The 26,105-nt window shown below is 51.2% G+C and overlaps 1 protein-coding gene across 18 annotated transcripts in view; it reads right to left on the bottom strand.

The window, feature by feature from the left end:
• Positions 1–6,430: 6,430 nt before the first annotated feature.
• AKAP13 (A-kinase anchoring protein 13) overlaps positions 6,431–26,105 on the bottom strand; it is a 324,467-nt gene continuing 304,792 nt past the window's right edge. For 12 of the 18 annotated variants that reach the window (XM_024982287.2, XM_059879256.1, XM_059879259.1 and 9 more), the window contains 8 exons: positions 24,084–24,278; positions 19,168–19,362; positions 18,408–18,478; positions 17,904–17,948; positions 15,303–15,353; positions 13,858–14,280; positions 12,009–12,336; positions 6,431–10,916 (listed from right to left, as the gene is read on the bottom strand). In XM_024982287.2, the coding sequence (XP_024838055.2) occupies positions 10,867–10,916; positions 12,009–12,336; positions 13,858–14,280; positions 15,303–15,353; positions 17,904–17,948; positions 18,408–18,478; positions 19,168–19,362; positions 24,084–24,278 (1,358 nt within the window). In that variant the 3' untranslated portion in view covers positions 6,431–10,866. The remainder of the gene's footprint in view (positions 10,917–12,008; positions 12,337–13,857; positions 14,281–15,302; positions 15,354–17,903; positions 17,949–18,407; positions 18,479–19,167; positions 19,363–24,083; positions 24,279–26,105) is intronic. The other 6 variants (XM_059879260.1, XM_059879261.1, XM_059879262.1 and 3 more) reach the window with 3 other exon arrangements.

The following is a 26,105-nucleotide window of genomic DNA, read 5'->3' as shown; positions in this document are numbered from 1 at the left end:
TCGATATAGAAAAACAGATTGACAGACATAGAAAACAAACTTCACAAATGGGACTGGCAGGGGAGGAATTAGGCGTATGGGATTAACAGATACAAAGCACTATACACAAAACAGGTAAGTAATGAGCTTCCCAGGTGGCTCAGATGACAAAGAATCTGACTGCAATGCAGGTGACCCAGGTTCGATCCCTGGGTTGGGAAGATTCCCTGGAGGAGGACACGGCAACCCACTGTAGTATTCTTGCCTGGAGAATCTCATGGACAGAGGAGCCTGAAGGGCTACAGTCCATGGGGTTCACAAAGGTTTGGACGTGATTGAGAGACTAACACACACACACACACAGAGTAAATAAAACGGATAGCAATTGAGGATTTACTGCATAGTATCATGGCATCCAGTCCCATCACTTCATGGGAAATAGATGGGAAAACAGTGGAAACAGTGTCAGACTTTATTTTTTGGGGCTCCAAAATCACTGCAGATGGTGACTGTAGCCATGAAATTAAAAGACGCTTACTCCTTGGAAGGAAAGTTATGACCAACCTAAATAGCATATTCAAAAGCAGAGACATTACTTTGCTAACAAAGGTCCGTCTAATCAAGGCTATGGTTTTTCCTGTGGTCATGTATGGATGTGAGAGTTGGACTGTGAAGAAGGCTGAGCGCTGAAGAATTGATGCTTTTGAACTGTGGTGTTGGAGAAGACTCTTGAGAGTCCCTTGGACTGCAAGGAGATCCAACCAGTCCATTCTGAAGGAGATCAGCCCTGGGTGTTCTTTGGAAGGAATGATGCTAAAGCTGAAACTCCAGTACTTTGGCCACCTCATGTGAAGAGTTGACTCACTGGAAAAGACTCTGATGCTGGGAGGGATTGGAGGCAGGAGGAGAAGGGGACGACAGAGGGTGAGATGGCATCACCGACTCGATGGACATGAGTTTGGGTGAACTCCCAGAGTTGGTGATGGACAGGGAGGCCTGGCGTGCTGCGATTCATGGGGTTGCAAAGAGTCAGACACGACTGAGTAACTGAACTGAATAGGGTCAATATCTTATAATAATTTATAATGGAATATCATTTGGCAAAAGAAACAAACCCCAGATCATTATGATGTACACCTGATTTACATATAAATTAACTATATTTCAATATTTTCGGTATTATAAATTAACTATACTTCAGTTTTTAAAAAGTGAGTACAAAGAAAACATGATCAAATATTAGTGGATAGTTTTTTTTCTGGCTGATGGGATTATAGGTGTTTAAAAATATTTTAAAAATAAATCTCAATATTTTATCCAACAATTAACCCCCAGCCCCCAAATATTAAGACAGCATCCTTGCAGAGGAGTGGCTCCTATCAGGTTGGGATAGAGAGTAGGTGAAGAGGCTGTGGGTGAAGCTCTTAAAGGGCAGGTGGGGCTGAAGAAGCGGCCCTATGGTCTAGAATCCTTGGGGGAAAGTGAGCTGGAGGTGGGCACCAGAAGCTGGGACCTGTAGGAGGCACTTGACTCAGCCCCGAGTGGGCTGGGTGCCGTCTTCTCTAACCCCACCTTCACTGCTTCTGGAGGCCCCTGTTGGCCCCGTGCGGCTGAGCTCCCCAGGGCAGCACTTCAGCCTCCTGCTCCCTCGTGTTCACCCTCCTGTTTGTGTGCTGTTCTCAGCTGCCCCGTCGTGCCTGACTGTGCGACCCTAAGGACTGTAGCCCGCCAGGCTCCTCTTTCCATGGGATTCTCCAGGTAAGAATTCTGGAGTGGGTTGCCATTTCCTCCTCCAAATGGGTCTTCCCGGCTCAAACCTGAGTCTCCTGCATTGCAGGCAAATTCTTTACTGCGGAGCCACCAGGGAAGCCCTTGGCAGCCTCTGGCGGGAGTCAAAGGCCCAAGGGGAGAGCTGTCCCCCTTCGGGCCTGGAGCACCGACTGCTCAACGCTTAGACCCCCAGCAGAGCCAGAGCCAGCCCTGTCCATCCCAGTGGCTCCTTGAGATGCCCAGGGAGGGAGCCTCGTCTGCAGAACAGAGCTGATCTCTGGGATCAAGCTTGGGGATCAATGAGTCTCTCAACCTCAGCCACACGCAGGAACCAACCAGAACTGCTCTAATGTCGGGATGCTCAGACCCCCATCTCCAAGGTTCTGGGCGGGGTGGTTTCCCTCCCACCCACCCGCTGATGAGTCCAATGTGCGCAAGGCCACGAGCCTGGCTCTAGTCCAACCACCTGTTTTGTGGATGTGATACATTCAGGGCCACCCAGCCCTCCAGTGACAAGGTTGGCACACACAATGGGAAGAAGAATCTCCGGCGCCGTGATTCTATGCTGCCCTGTCATCTCAGCAGCCCGGCAGGGTTGTAGGGGGCCCACCTTGCAGATGGAGAGACTGAAGCCCGTCTCTTCAGCCCAGGGTTGAGCAGCAGCTCCCATGATTTGTCAACAGACTTGTCAACAGCCAGTATGTTCACGGAGAATTACCTGCACAACAAGAGTGGGATTCCATGGAGGGAAGTTCCGTTTGTAGAGTGGAGAGGACCTCGCTGCTTCGAAGGGTGGGACATGGGAGCTTCTTTCACCTCCCTTTCCCCACACTTACCTCTCCTGGGTGGGGGGAGTCTGGGGGTGCACCCGGGGTCTCTCGAACTATCCCCAGGGATTTCGTGAACCCTGCAAATTCCCCAGCTTCCTCCCTGGAGACTCTGAGTCATTAAACCTGGGTTAGGCCTAGGGAGATGCATTTTTAACAAGCAGACAGCTAGTTCAAACGCAGGGATCTAAAGACTGGTTTGAGGAGCTTGGGCTTAAGGGAGAACCTTGTATCTGCACGCTGGCAGGATGGGCCTGACGCTGGCTCTGGCTGGGCTGGTCTAATTCCACGAGCCTCAAGGGTATGAAACCTGTGGGTCTCCAGCCAGTGAGCGCCCCTCACTCTTGGGCCTTCCACGGGGAGGTCATCCAAAGCAAAAACGAGACACTGGCAAAGTTTCTTTGACCCAGAATCTGAAACACTATAGGAGCCCTGGCGTCACAGTTAAGTACTTCCAACCAGGCCCACATATCTGCACATCCCAAGATCCACGCCTTTATCTTGTCTCTTCTTGCCAAGTAAAAAGAAAGAACATGCTTTTTTTTTTTTACAATAAAAGGATGGGGGTAGGTGCCTTCATCCCTGTTTTACAGACAAACAGCACTCAGAGAGGTTAAGCATGTTGGCCCAGGACACACAGGAGTGGGGCACCAGGGTATGAACTCGAGGGGATCTGTTTCCAGACCTGGCTTCTTGCGCTCGCCCAGCCCAAGCCAGGGGGAGGGGACGCTAGCCTAAGGCCGGGCATTCCAGGTGGGTTCTGGATGCTAAGGGACAGGCAGGAAGGAGGGGCTGGGCTTGCCCTGGCTGTCTGGGAAGTCTTCCTCTAGGAAGTGACAGGTATTCCAAACCAGAAGCCCAGAGACAAGGAGCCCTGAGTCACGCCAGGTGATGGGAAGGTGGTCTCCACCTCTGGGTGCTCACCTCCAGATGTGGAGATGGAGTCGGGGATGGGATTCTGGTGCCGCAGCTGCTGGGACAGGCTCCTCCTACAGCCACGGGTGACAGGCTCGGGGATCATCAGCATCTAGCCTCTCGTGAAACTGTCACAGCAATTCTGAGTAACACCCTGGCTGCTGCCGCATGGAAGAGGGAGCAGGGGCAAACAGGATCAATAACTTGTCCCATGTTATTTGGCCATCAGATGGCAAGACTGGATGTTGAGCTCAGACTCTGCAGTCTGCGCCTGTTCTCCCACTCACCCTGTGGCCCCCAGACTCAGTCCAGGTCCCCTCAATGGCGCAGGACCCCAGGCCCCATCCCCAGCTCCTCACAGCTGCCAGGCTCCTGCGGGTGGAGGGAGCATTGTTTCAGGTGACTGGGGCCCCACCACTCTGGACACAGGGATGGGGCCAGGATGGGAGCCCGGTTGTCCAGGCAACCACCCAGCTCCAAAGCTGAAACCGTGGGGGTGGGGTGGGAAATTCAAGGCCCTGGAGGGGATGTACAGATGGAGGCAGACAGAAGCAGGCTGGTTCTCGGCAGGTCTGCAGAGCCAGCCTGCCACTTCCTTGTGCCCCCAAGTCCTGCCACTCAAGGCCCTTCCCCTTCTTGGGTCCCTCTCCCCTCCCCTCCTCCTACCTCCATCCGGAGGGTCCAGAGACGCTTTCCCAGGAAGAAAGGAAGTCTCTCAAGGTTCCTGGAGGGAGGAGCAGCCCAAACCTGAGTGGGACCATTTGCAGCCGTCTGAGGAAGTGATGACAACAGTCCAGAGGGACCTGGGGATGGCCCAGGTCAACTGGGACACTGAAGGACTTGGGAGGCCGGTGGGGCCCACAGCCTCCAAGTCTGGGGTGCACCGGGTTCCACCCCTGTCCACTGGGGACTCCTCTCAGGGCCTCCGAGGAGGACATGGTCCACCTGGATTGTTTTGCCTCTGGGCCACCTTCTGGCCGTGACCTGGGGCCCCTGAAGGAATGGGGATGGGGTGGGGGAGGTGTGCAAATTCTCCAGGCAAGAATACTGGAGTAGCCCTTCCCTTTTCCAGGGGAATTTGCCCAATCCAGGGACCCAACCCACTTCTGCATTGCAGGCAGATTCTTCACCGAGCCACCAGGGAAGCCCAAGGAAGAAGGAATCTCCCAAGGAGCCTGGAATGGGAGGGGTGGCTGGGGAGGCAGGGGGACTTGCTGGGAAGGTGGTCGTGGTCCCAGGCTGAGCCAAGAATGTGCTAAGAGAGGGAGCGTTCAGATTTTTAATTAAAGTGTTTGGCTGTGCTGGGTCTCCGTAGCTGCAGAAGCTTTCTCTGGTTGTGGTGAGCGGAGGTGCAGTGTGCGCACTGCTCACTGCGATGGCTTTTCTTGCTGTGGAGCATGGGCTCCAGGCACAAACGGGCTTCAGGACCTGAGGCAGGTGGGCTCAGCAGTTGCGGTCCCCGGGCTCTAGAGCACAGGCTCAATGGTTGGAGTGTGCGGGCTTACTGGTTGCTCCGCGGCAGGTGGGATCTTCCCAGACCAGGGACAGAATGAACCCGGAATGCACGTCTCCTACGTTGGCAGGCGGATTCTTGACCACTGAGCCACCAGGGACACTACTCTGATCCTCTTTTTGACCTTGGATCTGCTTCTACTTCCGGTTCCAATGAGGGGCCCTGTTCCTCCCTGCCCAGCAGGCTCTTCTTCTGCTTGCTGGCTTTGTTCATGACTCTTGTCTCTGTCCTGCCGCAGCAGTTAGCACACTCGCTTCCTGGGTGCACGGCTGGGTTTCCCTTTGAGTGGGGTGCGGGGGTGGGGGTCCTTGGGTAGAAGTGGCCCCTTCTCCTTCAGGAGCAGGCGGGGACCCTGCACCTGGCTGGCTGGCTGGCTGGTCCTCATGGAGCCTGCCCAGCTTTGTGCCTTTGGCCTCTCCTTGAACAAAGGATGGTTCCTCCTCCCCTCTCCTGCCTCCGGGCGATGGGAGCCTGTCCTTGGCTCAGACCCAAGCCAGGAGCTGGTGGGGGCAGGGCAGCAGAGGAGCATGGGGCCGTGGGAACCACTCTCCCACCCCGCTGGGGGTGTCCAGACACTGCAGCTGCCCTGACGGCCGAGGGTGGGCGGCGGAGAGAAGGGACCTCTGTTCCCTGGCTTCTGGGGCAGCAGCTATTGCCAGGGCTACAAGACTCTTTAGAAATCCAGGCGCGTCCAAGTTCACCGAATGAGAGAAGGCGCTTGGCAACCCGGCGGGACTTTCTCCTTTTTGGTTGTTGCTGTGTGGGGAGGGACGGGAAGCTTGGGAGCACAGAGCTGCGAATCCAGGCTGATTCTGTTTTCCGCATCACACCGGTGACCAGCTGCACCCAGGGGCCTCTCGCGGGGACGGGGGCAGGCTCGGCTCCAGGAGGTGCCAGCGAGCAGGAAGAGCAGCACAGTCGCCTGCAGGCGGGTTAGGGTTAGGTACAGCAGCTCCTACCGTGCATTCCAGCAGTTTCTGAGGATCAGACCCAGTAAATCCCTTCGGAGCTACATGCAGGGAGATTCTTCTCCCTGAATTCGTGTTTTTGGCAATTGCCTTGTTTGGGGGTGGGACGGGCTGGAAAAAAGTCAGCAGGGAGGTAAACTGACATTCATCTTTTTTACACAGTAGGACCTACAGCAGCAGGATCTGTAACAAGGACGTTTTTCACCGCACTTCTCTGACGGGCAACGGTTCTGACTCTTGGTGCCTCCAAGCTAGGGTTGGGCTCCGGGGGGACTTAAGTTCCCCAGGAACCACTTTGTGCTCCGGGGTGGTCTTTCCCAAAGATACAGAAATAAGGCTTCACTGGGTCGAAGGCTCCCTCACAGCTGGGGAGGGGGCGGGCCTCTCACCAGGAACAGGAGTTCCCTGGGACTCACTCCAGGAGGCTCACCCGGACAGGAATAAATCAGAGTCACCACTGAGACTTAAAGGACATTTATTATTATTATTATTTATTTTTTTGGAAGGTGGAGGGGGGCTTTACAAGGGTCTGAAGCCGATAACTAGAAAGGAAGATAAATAAAATACAAAGCCAGTATGTTGTGGCAAAATTCCAGGAAACACACTGAAAAAAAAAATCTTTACAGTTTAAAACTGCTTTTACTTTATACATAATTACAAATTAATATACAGCATCTGGGTTTTAACCCCCTTTTAATTAATAGGATTCAGCACAGAAATGTCCATTTAGCATCTGAAAACGACGAAAAGACAGCAGAGGTATCAGGTGTCTGGGAACCAGCCTCCTGCATGTCCTGGGGTGTCCTGTGCGTCAGGGGGGTGACACGCCGGGAACCTCAGACGGAACGCTGACCGCGGTGGCCCGTCAGAGCTCTGGAGCCCGGGGAGGTCCGGGCGGGGTGAGCAGAGGCCCGGCGCGGCCCGGGGATCCAGAGCAGGCGGCCGCCGTCCACGGCAGGAGACACGTCAGCCAGCTGGGTCTGCCCGTCTTTAAATCTTCGCAAGATGGAGGAGGAACTCAAGGCCGGCTAAGCTTCTGACAAATTAAATTCGACTGGTACATGGAAAGAAGCCTTTGTTGTTTTTGTTTTTTCCCTCTTAACGGCAGCACTGAAAGACTTCTCGTCCTAAAACCTGGCCAGCAGGCAGGAGATTTCAAAGCACAGGTTAACTAGGAATGTTACACTACACTGAAGAAAACAAAGCCAACCCAAACGAACCGCTGGCCTTCTTCCTTGTCTCTGAGGGTCGACCGGAGCAGCAGCGCCAGGCAGGGCTGTGACCCGGGGCCGCCGGTGAGCATGTCACACAGCCCTGCTGTGGGATGGCGGGCGCCAAGCCTTAGCCACCGCCGCTGCGACACAGAGGGTTCTTTCTGGGCGTCTGCAGTCCAAGCATGTCCAGAATCCTCAGCAGTGGCTGGGGTCCCCTCCGAACCACCCTCTTTTGGCTGCTGAAGCCCACTTTCCAGTCCGTTTCTCCCAACTTCTCCCTCACAACCAGCCCCTGGACATGGCTGTCCGCGGGGCACACCGGGCCCCCCATCAATGCTGCATCAACAACCACAGCTCCAAGCTGACAACAGATCCTTGGGAGCAAGAACTGGCTCTGGAAAACAGAACTCTGGGGTCTGAGGGATGAATTAGAGTACTGCTGTGAACCACACCCTCCAGGTTGGAGGTCTGGCCCTAAGGCTAATGGTGCTATCTTTTAGTTAAGGTGGGGCCTATTTATAAACCCAGACACACTAACACCCACCCTCCAAACAAACAAACCCCAAGGGTCTTACAGTGCGTGCTCCCTACTGCTGCAACTAGGGGCTCGGGAAGACAGCAAGTAACAGGAGAATGTCTGCAAAGAACAACTTTTAGTGGTATTACCCTGAGACGTGAGAGGATAAAAGGTAAGGTTCGTACCTTTCCAAATAAAAACCAAAACCTCGTTAAGGAGTTCCTCCCCACAGACCACTCTCATAGCGGTAGAGGGGGGAATGTTGGCAAAGGCTGAATGACAGCAACTGGGCTATTGTTAACTCTCTCCATTTTCAAAGAAAACAGTCAATAGCTGATTGTCGCGGAGTGAAGCCAACCACGGGGAGCGTTTAAAGTGCACACGTCGCCCGACTAGGATAGCGACCACTGAGATGACGGGAGTCCTGAGAGAAGGCGCAGCCTCCTTCCAGGTGACTCACTCGATTCTGGGACCCTGGGTGGTGTCTCCATCTGCTCCCCAAAATCTAAACGCAAGGGAGGTCAGGCTCCTGATTCCCTAAGCTGAGAAGCTTGCCTTCCCAGCTTGGGGACGCTGCAGAGAGCAGAGTCTGAGTCGCCCTGAGAGGCGGCCCCTTCTCACAGGAAAGAAACCTCAGCAACCAGGTCAGGCCTCGAGGGCGGAGGCGGCCTCGAGGGCGGAGGCGGCCTCGAGGTCAGAAGCAAAAGCAGGAGCAGCAACAATCCCAGGTGGCTCCCCAAACCCCACACTGGAAGGGGAGAAGGGGCCAAGGCACGGAGAAGCACGGGTCTGGGTCAGGGGGAAGACGTCCTGGGATTCAGATTCGAAACTCGTCCAACCACAACCCGACCAGGTGGGGTGCAGGCGGAGGGCTAATCGTTTCAGAAAACTGCCACCAAACAGCCGAGGCAACCGCTACTTCACACCAGGTGGGAACGAAGGACACTTTGAAACTGAAATCCAGCTGTGTGGTGACGGAAACTCTGTCCGGGCGCCTCTGGTGGAGAGCCTGTGTGAGGGCACGGCCACCAGCACCAAGCCCTGGCTTCGCACCCAGGGCTGGGGGGGTCGGGCCTACACAGACGCCGGGAGGAGGACGTGGGCCCCCCGAACCAGTGACCAGGACAGAGCGCTGAGCTCCCTGGGGGTCTAAGCAAGGCCATGGCAGGCTGGCCATCCTCGGAGCTGTAGGGACTGGCGGCGGAGGCAACCTAACCTTCTGATGTTCAGGGTCTTTGGTCGGAGGGTTAAGGGGGTGCATATCGAGGTTCAGTCAAAAATCAGCTGGTTCTCAAAGCCTTTCTGAAGGGTAAGAAATCGCCGTGATAAAACGAGGCACATGAAGCCCATGGGTGGCGAGTTTTTTTAACTCTCAGGAAGAAGACCTCTCTTGGTCAAAGAATGAGGTTGGGGTGGGAGGAGGGAAAGAAAGGGACTTCACCCCCCACCCTTAATTTTCCTTTGGGCCTTCAAGGCACTTTGACAGACCTGGAGGAGTGAGGATGCAGCGTGGGCTGCTTGACCGGACACAGTCAAAACCGTTGGGCTGGTGTGTTCACCCTTAACACACACGCACGTACGCACACACACGGACACACACACACATGCACCCGGCACACAAATAAATAAATCTAAAGCTAAAACTTTTAAACCAGACCTCTTTCAAATAAACTGAAAGATAGATATCTCCATCTGCAAGGCCAGCTTGCAACTCATCAACAAGCACCAAGGTACAGACCTGTTTGTTTTTAAAAAGGTTATGTTCAAAGACCCACGCTCCTGAGCGGCGAAGGCAGGAATCAAAGGCCACGTGGAAAGCACAGCATTTTCCAGGGTCTTCCCCTCCCCCACAATGAGGGGGGTAACGAGCGCGGCAGGTGCGGGGCCTCAGGGGAATCACTCTGCACCTGCAGGCTGGTGACGAGCCCCAGGAATACAGATGAAAACACAGAAAAAGGAGAGAGGAGGAAAAGAACAAGCGGACAGCGCTTGTAGCATCTTCAAGGGCCAGGGCACAGTAACCATCAGAACTTTAGACTGCAGAACTTGGAGAAACCACAATTGTGCCGGGCCTCCCGACAGAAGGAGACCCTTCCAGGCCGTACCTTCTGGGCCAGCTCTTCTCCTGGTCTGAACTACTCCATACGCCCAGTTGTCTAGGATAGGGCGGTCACCCCACCCCGGAGGAAGAGGCAGGTGGCCTCAGGGCAGGCAGAGGAGTGCCGGAGGCCACCCTCTCCCCTGGCGGGGGCACAGGCAGCAAAGGCTTCCCTGGGGAGCCACTGCGAGGCCCCAGGGGGATGGCCAGGGGGTCATGGTCATATGCGAATGGCCAGTGATGACCGGAAAGTGTCACTCTGCGGGGGTGACGGGAAGATGGCCTCTCTTACTTCTTCTGTGCCCAGAATCCGTGGGCAAACATCTTGGAAAGCCAATACAGGATTTCTTTTAGATCTGATGACTTCTTTTTTTTTCCCCAAAGTAACCGAAACACCAAAATCAAGGTGTTTCAGGATCATTTGCTTTTTAAAGACATCGAGCCTTCTTTCACTGGTTTTCACAACTGTTTGCTGTCCCTTCTGAATGAGAACTACACGCAGAAGAGGCAGGTGAAGTATGCACGGGTGGGTTTCCCGGGAGACAGCCTGGGGGGACCAGCGGCTGAGACTCGGAGTGCACCCACCGAGTGGTGGGGTCAACACCCTTGTGCGGAGCTGAGCCCGCCAGGCGTCTGGTGCAGTTCACGCACAGTCCCATCGTATTCCACGTGTCTATACAGATGGGTACCATACGCATTCAGACAAAGCGCAAACTACTTGCTGTTTGATTTTTGGTTCTGTTCCCCCAAATCAAAAGGCAGCCAGAGCTTCAGACCACATTCGGAAACACCCTCTCGGCCTCGAGGCATTCCTGACATGTCCACAACCATCGCCTGGACTTCCGGGGCCACTATCCTCGTTGTAATGTGACCTCAGCAGGGCCGGCCAGTGGTTGGGTCGCAATCCCGGGCCTCCTGCCCCACCCTGACCCCCAGGACCATCTGTCCCTCGGGCCCAGGCCCCAGGGCAGTGGGGAGGGCCGCGGGGCGCGGGCGTCAGTTGGGGGGAAGTGCACACAGGATGTTGGGGGTGGATGTCACCGGGCAGGACGGCAGCGGGACCGGTCAGCAGATAATCTCTTCCCCCTCCGCGGGCACCTCCGACGCGAGGCCATCTGGAAAAAGGAAGCCAAGAGGGAGAGAGAAATTCAGACAAAAATGCTCTTTTCATTGGTAAATTCTGGCCTCTCTTCCCTAAACACAAGTCCCCCGGGATGCAAACAGACGCTGGGCAGGTGGGTGATGACTTCTGCTGCGGCGCCCCCTCCACTGATACAGTGAATGAGGTCCTCAATGATGTCCTCTGTCTATACATCCTTGAACTCGACAGAAGACAAGCCTGGAAACAGGGATTTCTCTGCACCCTCCCGCACAGAAGGGAGAGCCAACCCTGATGAGAAGGACTCAACCTTGTGTCATGTGGTCTGATTGTGTGCCCTGCGCTGGCGGGAACGTCAGCTAATCCTGAGCTGCAGGGTTCCTGGCTGTCTGGGCTCAAAAACACCTGCCTCATATCTCCTGCAGGATTAAAGCTGCCCTCGGAAAACGCTCACCAAGCACCTATTAGTATGTTACTTTTCTTTTTCCTCCTGGGTCTTTTAGAAGACAGCGTCAGTTCTGTTGCTTTTTGAAATGTTATGTAAAGCCTTAAACTTTACAAGAGCACATAAGCAATTTGCATCTTTTACGTTTAAATATGTTTATGTGGTAAGGGAAAGTACTTGCATATGAATATACAGAATCTTTAAAAAAAATCATCCTCCTTTACAGTACAAATTTCTTTATACAAGTATCTCACCTTGTGTCTTTAAATAAAAATGTTAGTGACTGGTTAAGTATCTTCTGAGATTGCAACAAATTCAGCTTTCCATTGAAGTACTTATTACTGGACCAGGCCGAAAGGCAGGGAGGCCTGTAACTGATTCACCGAGTTTCTGCTCCTCATCTGGACAGGAAGCGTGAGAAAGGAGCCTGCGCTCCGTACTCTGCACACATGCCACACAAAGTGGGTTCCTAAAAGCTCCCTGAATTTCAGTTCTCAGCGTAAGTTCCAACAGTCCCCTATGGGCAGAACACGTGGGTCTGGTGAGACATATGGGGGTCAGCTTCTACGCCCCTGAAAGGCAGGCACCTCTTTGTAACTCCTCCTGTGCTGCCAGAGCCCCCAGGGGCGGTGCGGCCTGAAGGAGACCTGGTGTGTGACTTACCCCCGGGCTGTGAGCGGCTTCCTTTGCCCTTCTTCTTCTTCTCCTTCTTTTCCTTTGGCTTAGCTAACCCGAACAGGCGGGTGGATGTGGACACTGGGGTCTGGCTCTGAGCCTCTGGTGCTTTGTTTGTCTGGCTGGCTGAACTCAGCATGTGAAAAGGCCCCTTTTCTTTGTGTGTCCGAGAGATGCTGTTCCTTTTGGGGGACACTGAGAGTTCTGAGTCCAATGACCCTGATTTGGCTATTGAAGGTGCAGGTGGCGAGGGGGTCTCCTCAGGGTTCGGAGAGAAGGATGGGATCCGCAGCAGCTTGGTGTTTTGATATGAAACCTGTGCATGGTTGAGAGAAGGGATGTGACTTGGGGGACTGGCAGCGTCCTCAGTGACTGCTCAGTGGGCGATGCATAAGGTCACTGGGGATGCTGGTGTGTCAGACCTGTGCACACTCACTGCCTTGGACTCTGGAGAACTTGAAATAAAGACCCCGAACTTCTCAGTTCCATTCCCTGCCCCCAACCCCCTGCAGGATCTATGAAAGTGCTAAATGACCATTTTGATACCTTGACTACTTCTATTATTAGCACTGTAAAGAATGAGTAGCACCTTGGATGAGGCAGCTCACAATTCCCATCCCCTGGAGAGGCAGGAAGAGCTGCTTATCCGATGACTGATTTAAATGCATGAGTGGATAATTATTTCATTGCTAAGAGATTAGAGAAGTCTGTTCAGGTTAGACGACGTGCTTACACCAAGATCCTGGTCAAAGGTCAAACCGAAGATTAGAGAGATAGACTCTGTGTTCTCCGGGCAGCCTTCCCTGGGGAACACATTCTTGGGCCACACGAAGCACGGCCCAGCCCCCGTGCTCCCCACACACCTGGAAACCTCTGCACGAAGCCTAACTATCCCCCTCTGGAAGACGGCAGTATGCTTTTCCTTCACTGTTCAAGGTCAATCAATCAAACGAATGGCAACATGGGTATCAGGATACCCAGGAGGCTCTGGCTTCCCTGTTCTAGAATAGCCAGGGACTACCACTGAAACAAACCTGGGGGTCAGTGTGCTCCCCACATATGGAAGGCCTTCCTGAATCAGCAGCGGCTGCAGGAAAAGGCTGCATCCACAGTGGCAAGGCATATCGGGAATGAAGCAGGGCCCAGATGTCTGAGCGGCCCCGAGCAAGAATATCCTCTCTCCCCTCTGTGGCTGGGATGGGCCCAGCCCTGTAGCTGAGGCCCACTGACCCCACCACAAGCGTTCTCTCACTAACCCGGGCATCGGAGCCCTTACTGCTCTGTGAGCTCAGGCACCGTGTGTCTGGTGCCTGCAGTGAGTTGTCTCTGTTCAGCTACGAGGTCCTTTAGGTTCTGATTTCTCACGTGGCACAGAGCAGAGGGGTTGCTCCCCAAATCCTGGATGGCTCACCGCCACCCTCACAGACACTGAGGCTACCCCAGCCTAAATGGGCCAGGCTCCGGCCAAGGGCCAGGTACTCCCCCTTCAGTGGCCTGGCCAAACTACAACCCTTCATGCACTTCTAAACCCCTTACAGACAAAAAGGAGAAAAAGACTCATTTCCTCACCTACGCCTCTGCTGACGCATAAACAGATTCAATAAAATCAGCCTTTATATACTATATATTCTATCTGCCTACTTTCCTCCATGCTGGGCACACGGAGGGTAATTTTTTTAATTGGAGGATAACTGCTTTACCATGCGGTTAGTTTCTGCTGTATAACAATGCGAATCAGCCATATATATACACACATCCACGCCCTTTTGGGCCTCCCTTTGTGTCCCCACATCCCGCCCTCGAGGTCATCAGGACTCCGAGGGTCCTCGCCCGGTACCTGGCTGAGCCGCTCCGAGTCCCGTCGGAGCTGCTCCTGCTCGCGCTCGAGCTGCCGCTGGGCGGCGCGCAGGCGCTCCAGATCGCCCTGGTAGGCGCCCTTCCGCTGCTGCAGCTCCTCGCGCTCGCGCTCCAGGTCCTGGCAGCTGCGCCGCAGCTCGTCCTCGCGCTGCGCCAGGCGCGCCTCGCGCTCCTGCAGCGCCCTCTCGCGGGACTCCCACTCGCGCTCGTGCCGCCGCTTCTCCTCCTGGTGCTGTGCCTGCTGCCGCTGCAGGTTGGCCAGGTCCTGGCGTTGCTTCTCCAGGCTGCGCTGCTTCTCCTGCTCGATGAGAGAGCTGGGCCGCGACGCCGTCCGTGTGAGCGCCCGCTCGCTCAGCAGCAGCTTCTGGTCCTCGATGTAGCTGTCCTGCTGCAGTACCACGCCCTGCGGGGAGACGCACGAGGGGGAACGATGCGCACCAGGGGGTGATGAGCACCAGGGGGGCAATGCCCACGAGGGGGAACAATGCCCACAAGAGGGGACTGTGTGCCTAGCCTGCCTCGAGGGTGGATGGCGCCCACACCCAGACTCCAGCCCTCCCCTGCTTTCTAAGCTGCTCTGGGAAAAGTACTCTAGGATAACCCTGGGCAGCAACCAAATGGGAAGGTCAGTGGTGCCAAGACTTCGATTTTGCAGTCAGTGGCCTTGTCTGGGGTGCTGTGTGCCTTTGGAGGTGGGAGGAGGTATGAACTGGATTGGTTAGATCTTTAAGAAAGGAAGGGACCCGAATTTGAGGGTACTGTGTATGAATGTGCACTCAGTCAGGTCCCACTCCTTGCAACTCCATGGACTGGAGTCTGCCAGGCTCCTCTGTCCATGGGATTCTCCAGGCAAGAATACTGAGTGGGCTGCCATGCCCTTCTCCTGGGGATCTTCCCGACTCAGGAATTGACCCTGCTCTCGCGTCTCCTGCACTGATAGGCGGGTTCTTTACCACTGGTGCAAAAAGTCGTATACCTACAAAGGCCGTCCAGACTGGAAGCATCTCCTCTGTGAAGGCCCACACCCCCTGGCTCTGGGGCATGGCTGTTAACTGTGCTCTGGGTACCTGCCATCCACCATCTGCTCAGCAACTCTAGTCTTAGAAGATCAGTGAGACTCTGCAGCGTAGTCTAAGTTGCTCAGTCATGTCCAGCTCTTTGTGACCCCATGGACTAAGCCCACCAGCCTCCTTTGTTCATGGAGTTCTCCAGGCAAGAATACTGGAGTGGGCTGCCATTCCCTCCGCCTGGGATCTTAACCACTGCATTTTGGAACCTTTCTCATCCTGAGAGCCAGTCTCTCTTGTCTGAGGGCTGTATTTACCCATAAGAAACGTATAAACCTCCAAGATCCAGGCCAGCCACACCCGTGTTGGTCTCCGTCTCAACTAGGAAGTGAGGGAACAAAGGAGAAAAGGCACATACCTGCAGAGTGCTGAGGAGCTCGTGGAGATGGACGACGCTCTGGATGACCTGCTGCAAAAGCAATCAACAAGCCGTCACCTCAGACCCCAGCAGCCTGTGCGTCACCCGACAGGAACCCACCCTACCCCACAGCAAGGGGCCTGCGACTCAAGCATTTTCAAACTGAAAGCACCACACAGAGTAAGCCAGCGCCCAAGTAGCCAAGAGAAGCAAAATAAGATCAAACAAGCGTAACTGTGTGTGGGGGCAAGTTACGCACAGTGAGAAGTATTCTAAAGCTCCAATTATTTAAAATGACTGGCACAAAGATGGCACACATCCCAGTTTAACCCAACAGAAAGCTCAGAAGCAAACCACACGTTTAGTGTAAGAAGCACTTCTAGTCAATGGAGAAGATAAGAATATTCAGTCAAGTATTTTGAGGAAATTGGGTAAATCTTTGGAAGAACTTAAGTTGGGATCCAGCCTCACAGAAAAAAAAATTCAGTGAGCTGTAAGAAAATATGAGAATGTTTTTTCATCTTGAAACGGGGAAGGCTTTTCAAAGACAGCAATTAAGAACACACACACGAAATTTCAACTTTTACTATGTAAAAATGTATAATAAAAATCTGGCAAAGAAGACAGTGAACAGAATGAGGCAAAAACAAACTGTTAAACAAAATCTTTGATTTAAAAAAGGCTCTCAGATCAATAAGCAAAAAACACCCTAGTAGAAAAACAGGCAAGGAACATAAACCTGCGATTTACAAAAGAAGAAATACAAACGGTCGAATATGTAACATATTAAAAATGATTCAACCTTATTTCAAGTCAGAAGAATGCAAAAATTAAGAAATAACTACTTTATTAAGTAGTTATTAAGTTATTAAAAATTAAGAAATAACTACTTGATAATAAAATTATCAAGCCAACAAAATGTCAATTAAAAAAGAATTCCTAGTGTTGGTGAAAGCATGATGAGAATGGATGAACCCTCTTGTGCTGACAGGGTTCAATGCAGTGTAACCTTTTTAGGCAGAGGATGGCATGCTGAGGAAATAATCACAGCTTTGCCAAAAAAAAAACAAGTATGAAGATGCTCTTGGCTGCATCATTTACAAAGCAAAAAAGCAGAGCAAGAATTGATCATTGGAAAGATTACATTATGGCAACTAGCATAATAATATACAGCTGTTAAATAGCATGTTTTGTACAAACGTCTCAGGAAAATGCTTCTCGAGTGTTAAGAGAAAAAAAAGCAGGATATGAAGTTCCAGGGAGTATTGAAACAAACTGTGCAAAACTATTTTTATGCAATTCACACTCACATAAACTTAGACACATAAATAGATGTCCTGTGGAAGAAAAGGCTGAAGATAGAACACCACACATTTAATAATAGTAGCTATCTATTTCTCAGCGGTAGGATATTTACTTATTGCTTTCCTGTTTTACATTATTGGATGTTTTTCCAATCTTCTCCCATGATCATGTATTCCTTTTAAGTTATTTGAAAACACAAAAACTTAATTATTAGGCTTAGCTCTTTGGAGAATACTTTTTGCCCCTCATTTAAGTTTATTCTTAATTAACAGAGAGAAGAAGTCCCAGCTGGCCAGCTGACTCTGGCTGAGCACCCGCAGTGTGCAGTCCGGGCTGGAATGCCTGGAAGCCACTAGCCTACGATCTCTTACCCAACTCTTCTCACTCAGCGTGGGGTGGGGCGGGGGGAGTTGGCAAGTGGAAAAAACAACTAAAGGGCTGCTTTTTAAGCAGCACAGGAGTGGGGCAGTCTGTGTGAAAGCAGGTTTACTTCATTCACTGAAGGGGGTTCCTTCAGGGTGTCACAGTGTGCAGACTAACAGGCCAACACAGAAGACAAACCGCTGCCTGGGTTTTAGGGGGAAAAGGAACGAGTCCCTGCAGCTGACATTCTGAAACGAAGCCCCTCAGGGATTTTCAGGTGTTCTACGAAAAGCAGGGAGAAGCGCAGAGCACACCCTGAGAGGGACCCCCGCCCCTCCCTGTCCCGGGTCCAGCTCCCGCTGCACAGTGTCACATGTGCAGAGTCAACTAAGCTTGGAGCCTTCAAGAGGATCTCCTCAGAGGAACCCGAGGAGATGGGGAGACGGTGAAAGACCTGGGTTACCCCGCAGGGTCGGCGGAAGGCAGGGAGCCTGGTCTCTAGCCAGGGGACGCCTGGACTACCTTTTAGAGTGACATATGGAGTCAGAAGCAGTGCTCAGAGAAGAAAACTCAACTGGAGCCACAGTGCAGAATCACTCACAAGTTCCTCTGTCACGCTTCACACTGCAGCTTTGGGTGCCAGGTTAAAGTTACAGCCAAGCTGGTGACAAATTCTGCTCAGCGTGCGTGGATGGAGAGAAGCCACTGTGGGCGCTTCGTGGCCCACGTTCAAAGAAAGCAAGGGGCTTCTCAAGGACAGAGGAGCAGAGGCTGGTTTAGGAGGCAGCAATTTTCTGGCAAAAAACCGACAGGACGATGCCCTGGGGCCGACGACAGCATAGTTTGCTCAACAAGGCAAAGCAGAAATGAACAGGCTCAACCTTGGAACTTCAACAAAATCATACTCCTTTAAAGAGCTCAGAGTGTCCTTACCTCACTGTTTCTTTTATGCATAAATACCAGGTTAGCATTTCCACCCTATAAAATAATAATAAAAAAAAGTGCATGTAAAGAAAATGAAGATTGAGGCAAAAATTATATTCAGTGTGTGTCTAACTTATGCCGTGACGTCCCATGTTCGTTCTTTCTACATTGGGGCAGTGAAGAGGTGACACTGAACTGTTGCGGAAGCCTTGCAATGAGTTCAGGTGGGGGTGGTGTGTGTTTAAACACGGCTCTCAGTGGAACCGGTCCAGCCGGGGGAGCTGTGTGCCGGAACGTGATGTCCAGAACCAGAGAGGCCCGACGGCCAAGAACATGGGGCTCAGAACGGTGCTGTTTGCTTAGAAACGTGCTTTCCTCTCAAGATGAAGTAGGAAATTAAAAGAGCAAACTGGGCGTCCAAAACACGATCACAGTGGACTAATTTCAAGACAATGCGCTTAGAGGAAGGGCCCGGGAGGATGCAGGGAGGCAGTGTCTCTTAGCAAGAAATACCTTTTTCAGACCACTGTCCGACTCGGTCCTCCTAAGGTCCTGGCCATCGTCTCCCTCCTCCTTCTCACCTCCTGCACAAACAAACAAGTACTTTTTTCAAGTTGCAAAACAGATTAGTCAGGAAAATACTACATACACAGCTTAGGTACAAAATACTCCCGAATCTTAGTAATGCCAGCAGAAGGCAGCCACGTGATTATTACACAGTTTTACTGCTACAGAAGAACTAGGAGCAGAAAGGAAAAAAACAGTCTTATTGCCCCTTTGGCTATAGCTTAGCTGAGATCTTAGGAAAACCTCTTATTACTCAAAATGAACTCAACACAGATGGAGGTCCTTGAGTTCCAGCAGCTGGATACTTAGGACCTCACTAAAACCTTCCCTGTCTGAGCAGGACAGCGGTGATGGAGCCACTGAGTACAGATGGTTTTTCGTCCTGATGGTGAAGGACTGCCCAGAAGAGCACATGAGCTTAAAACCACTGACCTGGGGGCTTCCCTGCCAAGAATCCACCTGCCAGTGCAACAGACTCGGGTTCCATCCCCAATCCAGGAAGATCCCACATGCTGCGGGGCACTGAGCCCGTGCACCCGAGAGCCGGTGCTCCGCAGAAACCACAGTGAGAAACCCACACACCAAACCAGGCAGCAGCCCCAGCCCACCGCAACTAGAGAAACGCCCGTGCAGGGACAAAGACCTAGCACAGCCAAAAATAAATAAATACAATTATATTAAAAACCACCACCACCACCCCACTGACCTTTTGAAGCATTCATCTGATGGCTGTCAAACCCTCCAAAGGTCTCCGCTCTCCGGGGCAGGGACACGGGGCCGACCATGCCCTCCTGCTCCGCAGGGCTGCTGACGACCTGCCCAAGCGAGCCTCTTAGGCTGCCGCTCACCAGACCCTGCAGGATCTCCACTGGGAGACAGGAAGCGCACAACACTGACATCTCTTGCAATGTGAAAAGGAAAACCTCCTGATCAACACACTGTATGCACAGTGAAGATGATCAGAAAAGCCCAAAGCTGACTACAAGACTTCCTTTGTTCAGAGAAAGCTCTCAGCTAAGGACAGGTGTTGTAGTTGGATTCTGTTGGAAATGCAGAGATTAAACCTCCAGCCTTATTCACGTGAGATCTAGGAAATGTAAAAAGGCTACAGGGAAAGTTGGAGAAGGAAATGGCAACCCACTTCAGTATCCTTGCCTGAAAAACCCCATGACAGAGGAGGCTGGCAGGCTGTAGTCCAAAAGGTCACGAAGAGTCGGACACAACTGAGTGAGCACAATACAGGGAAGGCAGAGTAATTTACTGGAAGGAGCACGGCTCCTGCAGTCAGACCAGAAGTAGCCAAAAAGAAATCTCCAGGAAGTGAGATGTGCCAATTTGAGAACAGCAGTGGAAAGTGCAGGCTTTCTGCCCCTCCCATAGTGACGTCAGGGGGATAGGGAAGTCTGAGCATCTGAATTATCAAACCTGACCAGCCACGGTTCTCTTCTAGAGCAGTAGTGTCCCACAGAAAGGAGAAAGAGCTGAACGTGGAATAGGAATTGAGCAGGAGAGATGCAACAGAGATGAAGGAAAAAGAAGGTCCGTGTGGAAAAAGGAGGAGAAAAGAGGCCAGGAATCTCCTAAGGAGAGCCACTGTCATCTTCTAAAAACACTGCAGGAAAACAACAGAAGAGGCCAGTGAAGTGAAAAAACCTATCTGAGCCTAAAAGTTTCAGCTCAGTTCAGTCGCTCAGTTCTGTCTGACTCTTTGCGACCCCATGAACTGCAGCATGCCAGGCTTCCCTGTCCATCACCAACTCCCGGAGTTTGCTCAAACTCAAGTCCATCGAGTCAGTGATGTCATCCAACCATCTCATCCTTGTTGTCCCCTTCTCCTCCTGCCCCCAATCCCTCCCAGCATCAGGGTCTTTCCCAGTGAGTCAGTTCTTCACATCAGGTGGCCAAAGCATTGGAGTTTCAGCTTCAGCATTAGTCCTTCCAATGAATATTCAGGACTGATTTCCTTTAGGATGGACTGGTCTGATCTCCTTGCAGTCCAAGGGACTCTCAAGAGTCTTCTCTAACACCACAGTTCAAAAGCATCAATTCTTTGGTACTCAGTTTTCTTTATGGTCCAGCTCTCACATCCATACATGACCACTGGAAAAACCACAGTTTTGACTAGATGGACCTTTGTTGGCAAAGTAATGTCTCTGCTTTTTAACATGCTGTCTAGGTTGGTCATAGCTTTTCTTCCAAGGAGCAAGCGTCATTTCATTTCATGGCTGCAGTCACCATATACGGTGATTTTGGAGCCCAAGAAAATAAAGTTTGACACTGTTTCCACTGTTTCCCCATCTATTTCCCATGAAGGTATGGGACTGGATGCCATGATCTTCATTTTCTGAATGTTGAGCTTTAAGCCAATTTTTTCACTCTCCTCTTTCACTTTCATCAAGGGGCTCTTTAGTTCCTCTTCACTTTCTGCCATGAGGGTGGTATCACCTGCATATCTGAGGTTATTGATATTTCTGCTGACAATCTTGATTCCAGCTTGTGCTTCCTCCAGCCCAGTGTCTCACATGATGTACTCTGCATATAAGTTAAATAAACAGGGTGACAATATACAGCCTTGACGAACTCCTTTTCCTATTTGGAACCAGTCCATTGTTCTATGTCCAGTTCTAACTGTTGCTTCTTGATCTGCATACAGATTTCTCCGGAGGCAGGTCAGGTGGTCTGGTACTCCCATCTCTTTAAGAATTTTCCACAGTTTGTTGTGATCCATACAGTCCAAGGCTTTGGTGTGGTCAATAAAGCAGAAGTATATGTTTTTCTGGAACTCTCTTGCTTTTTCTATGATCCAACAGATGTTGGCAGTTTGATCTCTGTTTCCTCTGCCTTTTCTAAAACCAGCTTGAACATCTGGAAGTTTATGGTTCACGTACTACTGAAGCCTGACTTGGAGAATTTTGAGCATGACTTTGGCTAGTGTGTGAGCTGAGGGCAGTTGTACAGTAGTTTGAACATCCTTTGGCATTACCTTTCTTTGGGATTGGAATTTTTACACGAAAATGAGCGACAGAAAAATATCAAAGTCAAATCCCACACAAAGTTAAGAAAAGAGAGAGAGAAAGAAAAAGGGGTGCAGCTGCCGTATACATAATACAAGCACATCAGAAGGACATGTCCGTAAAGTAAGTGTGCTAACAAGGTAAAAAAACCCCCAAAACTCAAGATGTGGAAGACCCTAGTCAGAATGGAGAGACACAGAAGGGAGGCGGCAAAACTCAAATAATTGGAAACAAAAGGGAAAAAATACCCCTTTCTGAAATCTAAACTAGACTCTGAGAGCAAGTAAACCCAACAGAAAATGACTTAAGAGAACAGAAGCTGAAAGGATACATTTACATGTTAAAAAGATGAAGATATAAAAAAAGCACTCTGGGAAAGCAAGAAGTGCTGAAGACAGGCAAAGGTGATCCAATAATATGGACAGTGGGAGTTCTTGAGGAAGAAAATCAAAGCCAGCGCACAGCAAAGACACTAAGAGCTGTAAGAACACATCTCTGAAATCTGAAAAGTTTGCGACTATAAATCAAAACAGAACGCTGTAAACCTGAGAACATCATTCCAGAATCACCATCACCAAGGCATATTCTAGCAAAATGACTTGGATTTAGGGGAAAAAAATCCTTTGGGCATCAAGGCAAAGAGCATGTGACTTATATATGGGGGAAATCAAATTACAACTGGACTCTGAAATGTTTTACGTCAGAGAAAAATGAGTAACACATTTGAGAATTAGGGTACTTGAAGAAACTGGGATCTGAGGATTTTATATCCAGTAGAACAGACTTTCTAGTATAAAGGCACAAGTTATCACCAGTATATAAGGACGTGGGGAATATTATCCTCATGAATCTTTCAGAGGAACTAAAGAGTAAGCTTCAGACATCCAAGATGACTGGAGGGACGCTGATGAGAACTGGTGCTGATTCTTGCAGAATGAAGACTACGGGTCTGAAAAGGGGAGCGTGCCGTACACAACGGCTGGAAGTTGACCGTGTAGACAAAGTACCATTGATCAAAGCGGGGGTGGGCGGCATGGCGTTTAAGAGTCCTATTTCGTGACAGTAGTATTAGTGCCTGTGTGTTAGGGTAAATAAAGGATACTTTATAATGTATCCTTAAGAATGAGGATTCAGTGTATGGAAGAAAAGAGATACAGGTGTATTACAGACGAGATTAAGTAAAAACAGGGCTTCCCAGGTGGCTCAGTGGTAAAGAATCCACCTGCCATTGTAGGAGACATAGGTTCGATCCCCGGGTTGGGAAGACCCCATGAAGGAGGAAGCAGCAACCCACTCTAGTATTCTTGCCAGGGTAATCCCATAGACAGGGGGCCTGGAGGCCTACACTCCACGGGGTCACAGAGTCAGACACAACTGAGCACGCAAGTAAAACACTGCAGCTCACAAGTGAACTGAATACATATCGGTGTAATTCATTACTGCCCCCCATACACATTTCCACCCAAGAGGTCCCCTGAAAAGGCCCAACCTACCAACAGTGAAAACCCCAGCAGTGACAACCACCCCCAGCACCTAGACAATGGTCTTGAGACATCATTTCCCACTAGAAGAAACCACAGCTTCTCAGAGAAAGGCTAATGCCAGACATGTGCAGAAAACAAGACGAGCCCGAACATTTTAACAAACAGCGGCTCTCAAGACCGCTGGGGTCATGTCAAAAGTGTTCAGGGGCAACACGAAAAGGTGCACGCTGGCAGAGAGGGAGGCCCTTTTAGACTTTTCCAATAACGATAAGAAGTGCAATGGCTCAAAGCCCATCAGATATATTTAAATCAATGAGTCTATAATAATATTTTAAAAGTACTGGTCATTTTCAGAGAATGACCATAAGTCAGTTCACTATTTTGAAAACTGGTAAATAATAGGGGGAAAAAGATTTATCCTTTTATCGTGCTTCTCCTACATGTTACAAAAAATAATAAAAAAGACAGCTTGTGTCTCCAGATGAAACACTACAGGAATTCAGCTTGCCAAAGGCGTTTCACCTTTGAGCAACTGAGCCCCCAACCCCCCAAGAGCACCTTCTGAAGGAACCAGAAGGCAGAAGAACAGAACCGCTGCATGAATGAAGTCCAAAAAAGAGAAACCTGTAGGCCAAAAAGCTCACGGATAAGCTGTGTGGAAAAGAAGGGATAGTGGGGCGGGTGGAGGACTGTAAATAAAGAACCTTAAAAATGAGTATCAAAAACCACAGACACAACTAAATCACAGCGTGTATAAACATGCCTAAAACCACATATATGATTTTACATGGCCACATAAAAGCATGAAGAAACCTAAGGAATTACTCTAGAAGTCATAATACCTATGGCTTGTAGGAGGGAGGGAGAGAGCTGTGACGGGGATAGGAGATGCAGAAAGGCTTTTAGGGGTCTGGCCACATTTTTATTTCTGGACCTGGGAAATAGTTATAAGGATGCTCACCTGATAAATAACCTACTAAAGCAGAACATGTTTTGAGTTGTTTTCTGTGTTTTGTGTTTCCTTTTACAACGAAAAAAAGTGCTCAATGGTAGATAATGCTAACATGCAAACCACTGTGGGCGGGGGGGGGGAGGGGGGGTAAGCGATGCTGAATGTAAATTACCTTCATTTATTGCACTTTTCATTAAAGGTCCTCCTTTGAGAGCCTCTTCTGTGTTGGAGCGGAAGAGGGTTCTACAGCTGTGGGTTGGGGAGCAGTCCTCTGGCAAAAGTGTGCTGCACTCAGTCATGTCCCGGAAAATCATCTCCTTCTCTTCCAGGAGGAGCAGGATCTGCTGGTCCTTTTGCTGAAGTTGCTCTGTGGGCATTTGGAAAAGGGATCTGGTCATCTGACAGGTCAGCGAGAGGCGATGACTGAGACACGCGCGCCACCTCGTGGCAACGCCCGGGACAACAAGGAATGCAGCTTCCCCCACGCCTGCTTCCTGTTTCATCCTGAGGGCAGTATCAGATTTTTTATCCGTCATGTCTACTTGGAAAACTATCCCGGGTCTTTTGAGGCAAACCTGAGAATTTCCAATGTAACAAGTGTGCGCTGTGCCCCACTCTCCCATCGCCCTGCTGATTCCTCAGCCCCTGTACTCTTCTCCGGCTCTGTCCGTCGCTGCATCTGCTCTCTCCAAGGGGATCTTTCACACCTGCATCCAACCAAGTCTTCCATCTCCTCTTCTCCAGCGACATGTAAACCTGTTGCCCACCCGGGCCCTCAGTCATTGCTAAGGCTGGCTCTCTTCCTCCCACTCTTTCTCTGGCACGTTACAGACCTGCACTTGGTCCCCCGGCTCCCCCTGGACTGCCTTCCACACCTTACACACTTCCTTCTCAGGGATCTCATCCACTCCCACGGCTTCAGTTACTTCTCATGTGCTGATAACTCAAAGTGTTAAGTCGCTCAGTCGTGGCTGACTCTCTGCGACTCCATGGACTGTAGCCTGCCAGGCTCCTCTGTCCACAGGATTCTACTGGAGTGGGCTGCATTCTCTTCTCCAGGGGATCTTCCCGACTGAAACCTGACTCTTCCACATTGCAGGCAGATTCTCTACTGTCTGATTCACCAGGGAAGCCCATTAACTCACACAAGACACCCAAGTCCTACTTTTTGGGCACCAGACTGCTGAGTCTCATTGTCAAGTGGCACCTCCACTTAGACGCCTAGTTCTCTGCAGATCAGAAGCCTCTGTTCTCCGCTTCCGCCCACCACCCCATCCACCTCCTCCCTGGAGCCCTGGCCTCTTCCTCCGTCAACAGCACCTTCACCCCCCGGTTACCCAGGCTGGAAACCAGGGGGAGACTTCTCTCCACATTCTGTCCCACCACCCCCAGTGGTTCCTCATCTCTCACTCGCCTCTAGCCCACTTCTCACCCAACTTATCCAGAGTCCCCCACTTGGTGTTCCCACTCCTAGTGGGCTCTCCCAGCGCCTGCAAGCAATTCTCCCAACTGGCATCAATACTGATTTAAAAAACTTGCTTGCTGCTGCTGCTGCTGCTGCTAAGTCGCTTCAGTTGTGTCTGATTCTGTATGACCTCATAGATGGCAGCCCACCAGGCTCCCCCGTCCCTGGGATTCTCCAGGCAAGAACACTGGAGTGGGTTGCCATTTCCTTCTCCAATGCATGAAAGTGAAAGGTCAAAGTGAAGTCACTCAGTCGTGTCCAACTCTTAGCAACCCCATGGACTGCAGCCCACCAGGCTCCTCCGTCCATGGGATTTTCCAGGCCAGAGTACTGGAGTGGGGTGCCCCTGCCTTCTCCAAAAAAACTTGCTTACATTTTGCTAAAAAACTATCATTCCCTGCTTGAACTTCAACATGTGGTGGCTTCCAGGCTTCGTCTCCCATCACTCAGCCCTGACTCCCAGACACACTAGACCTTCACTCCTTTTTCATTTTGCACCTGTTCTTCATCTGGTGAGTTGGTGTTTTTTCCCTTTTTTCAGATGTAGCTTCACGTGTCAGTTTCTCGTGAGACCGACTACAGGCAAGATTCCCAGGTCCCATACACTCTCTACATGCCTGTGGCCCACAGGGCCCGCCATCTATGTAGGTCCCCTCACGGCAGGGACTCCGGTTCAGGAATCACTGCACCCCCAGCACCGAGCACTGTGGCTGGCCAGGTGCCTCAGGC

This window comes from Bos taurus, chromosome 21 (genome assembly GCF_002263795.3).
Source record: "Bos taurus isolate L1 Dominette 01449 registration number 42190680 breed Hereford chromosome 21, ARS-UCD2.0, whole genome shotgun sequence".
Taxonomy (NCBI): domain Eukaryota; kingdom Metazoa; phylum Chordata; class Mammalia; order Artiodactyla; family Bovidae; genus Bos; species Bos taurus.
This window is presented reverse-complemented; position numbering and strand designations above follow the sequence as displayed.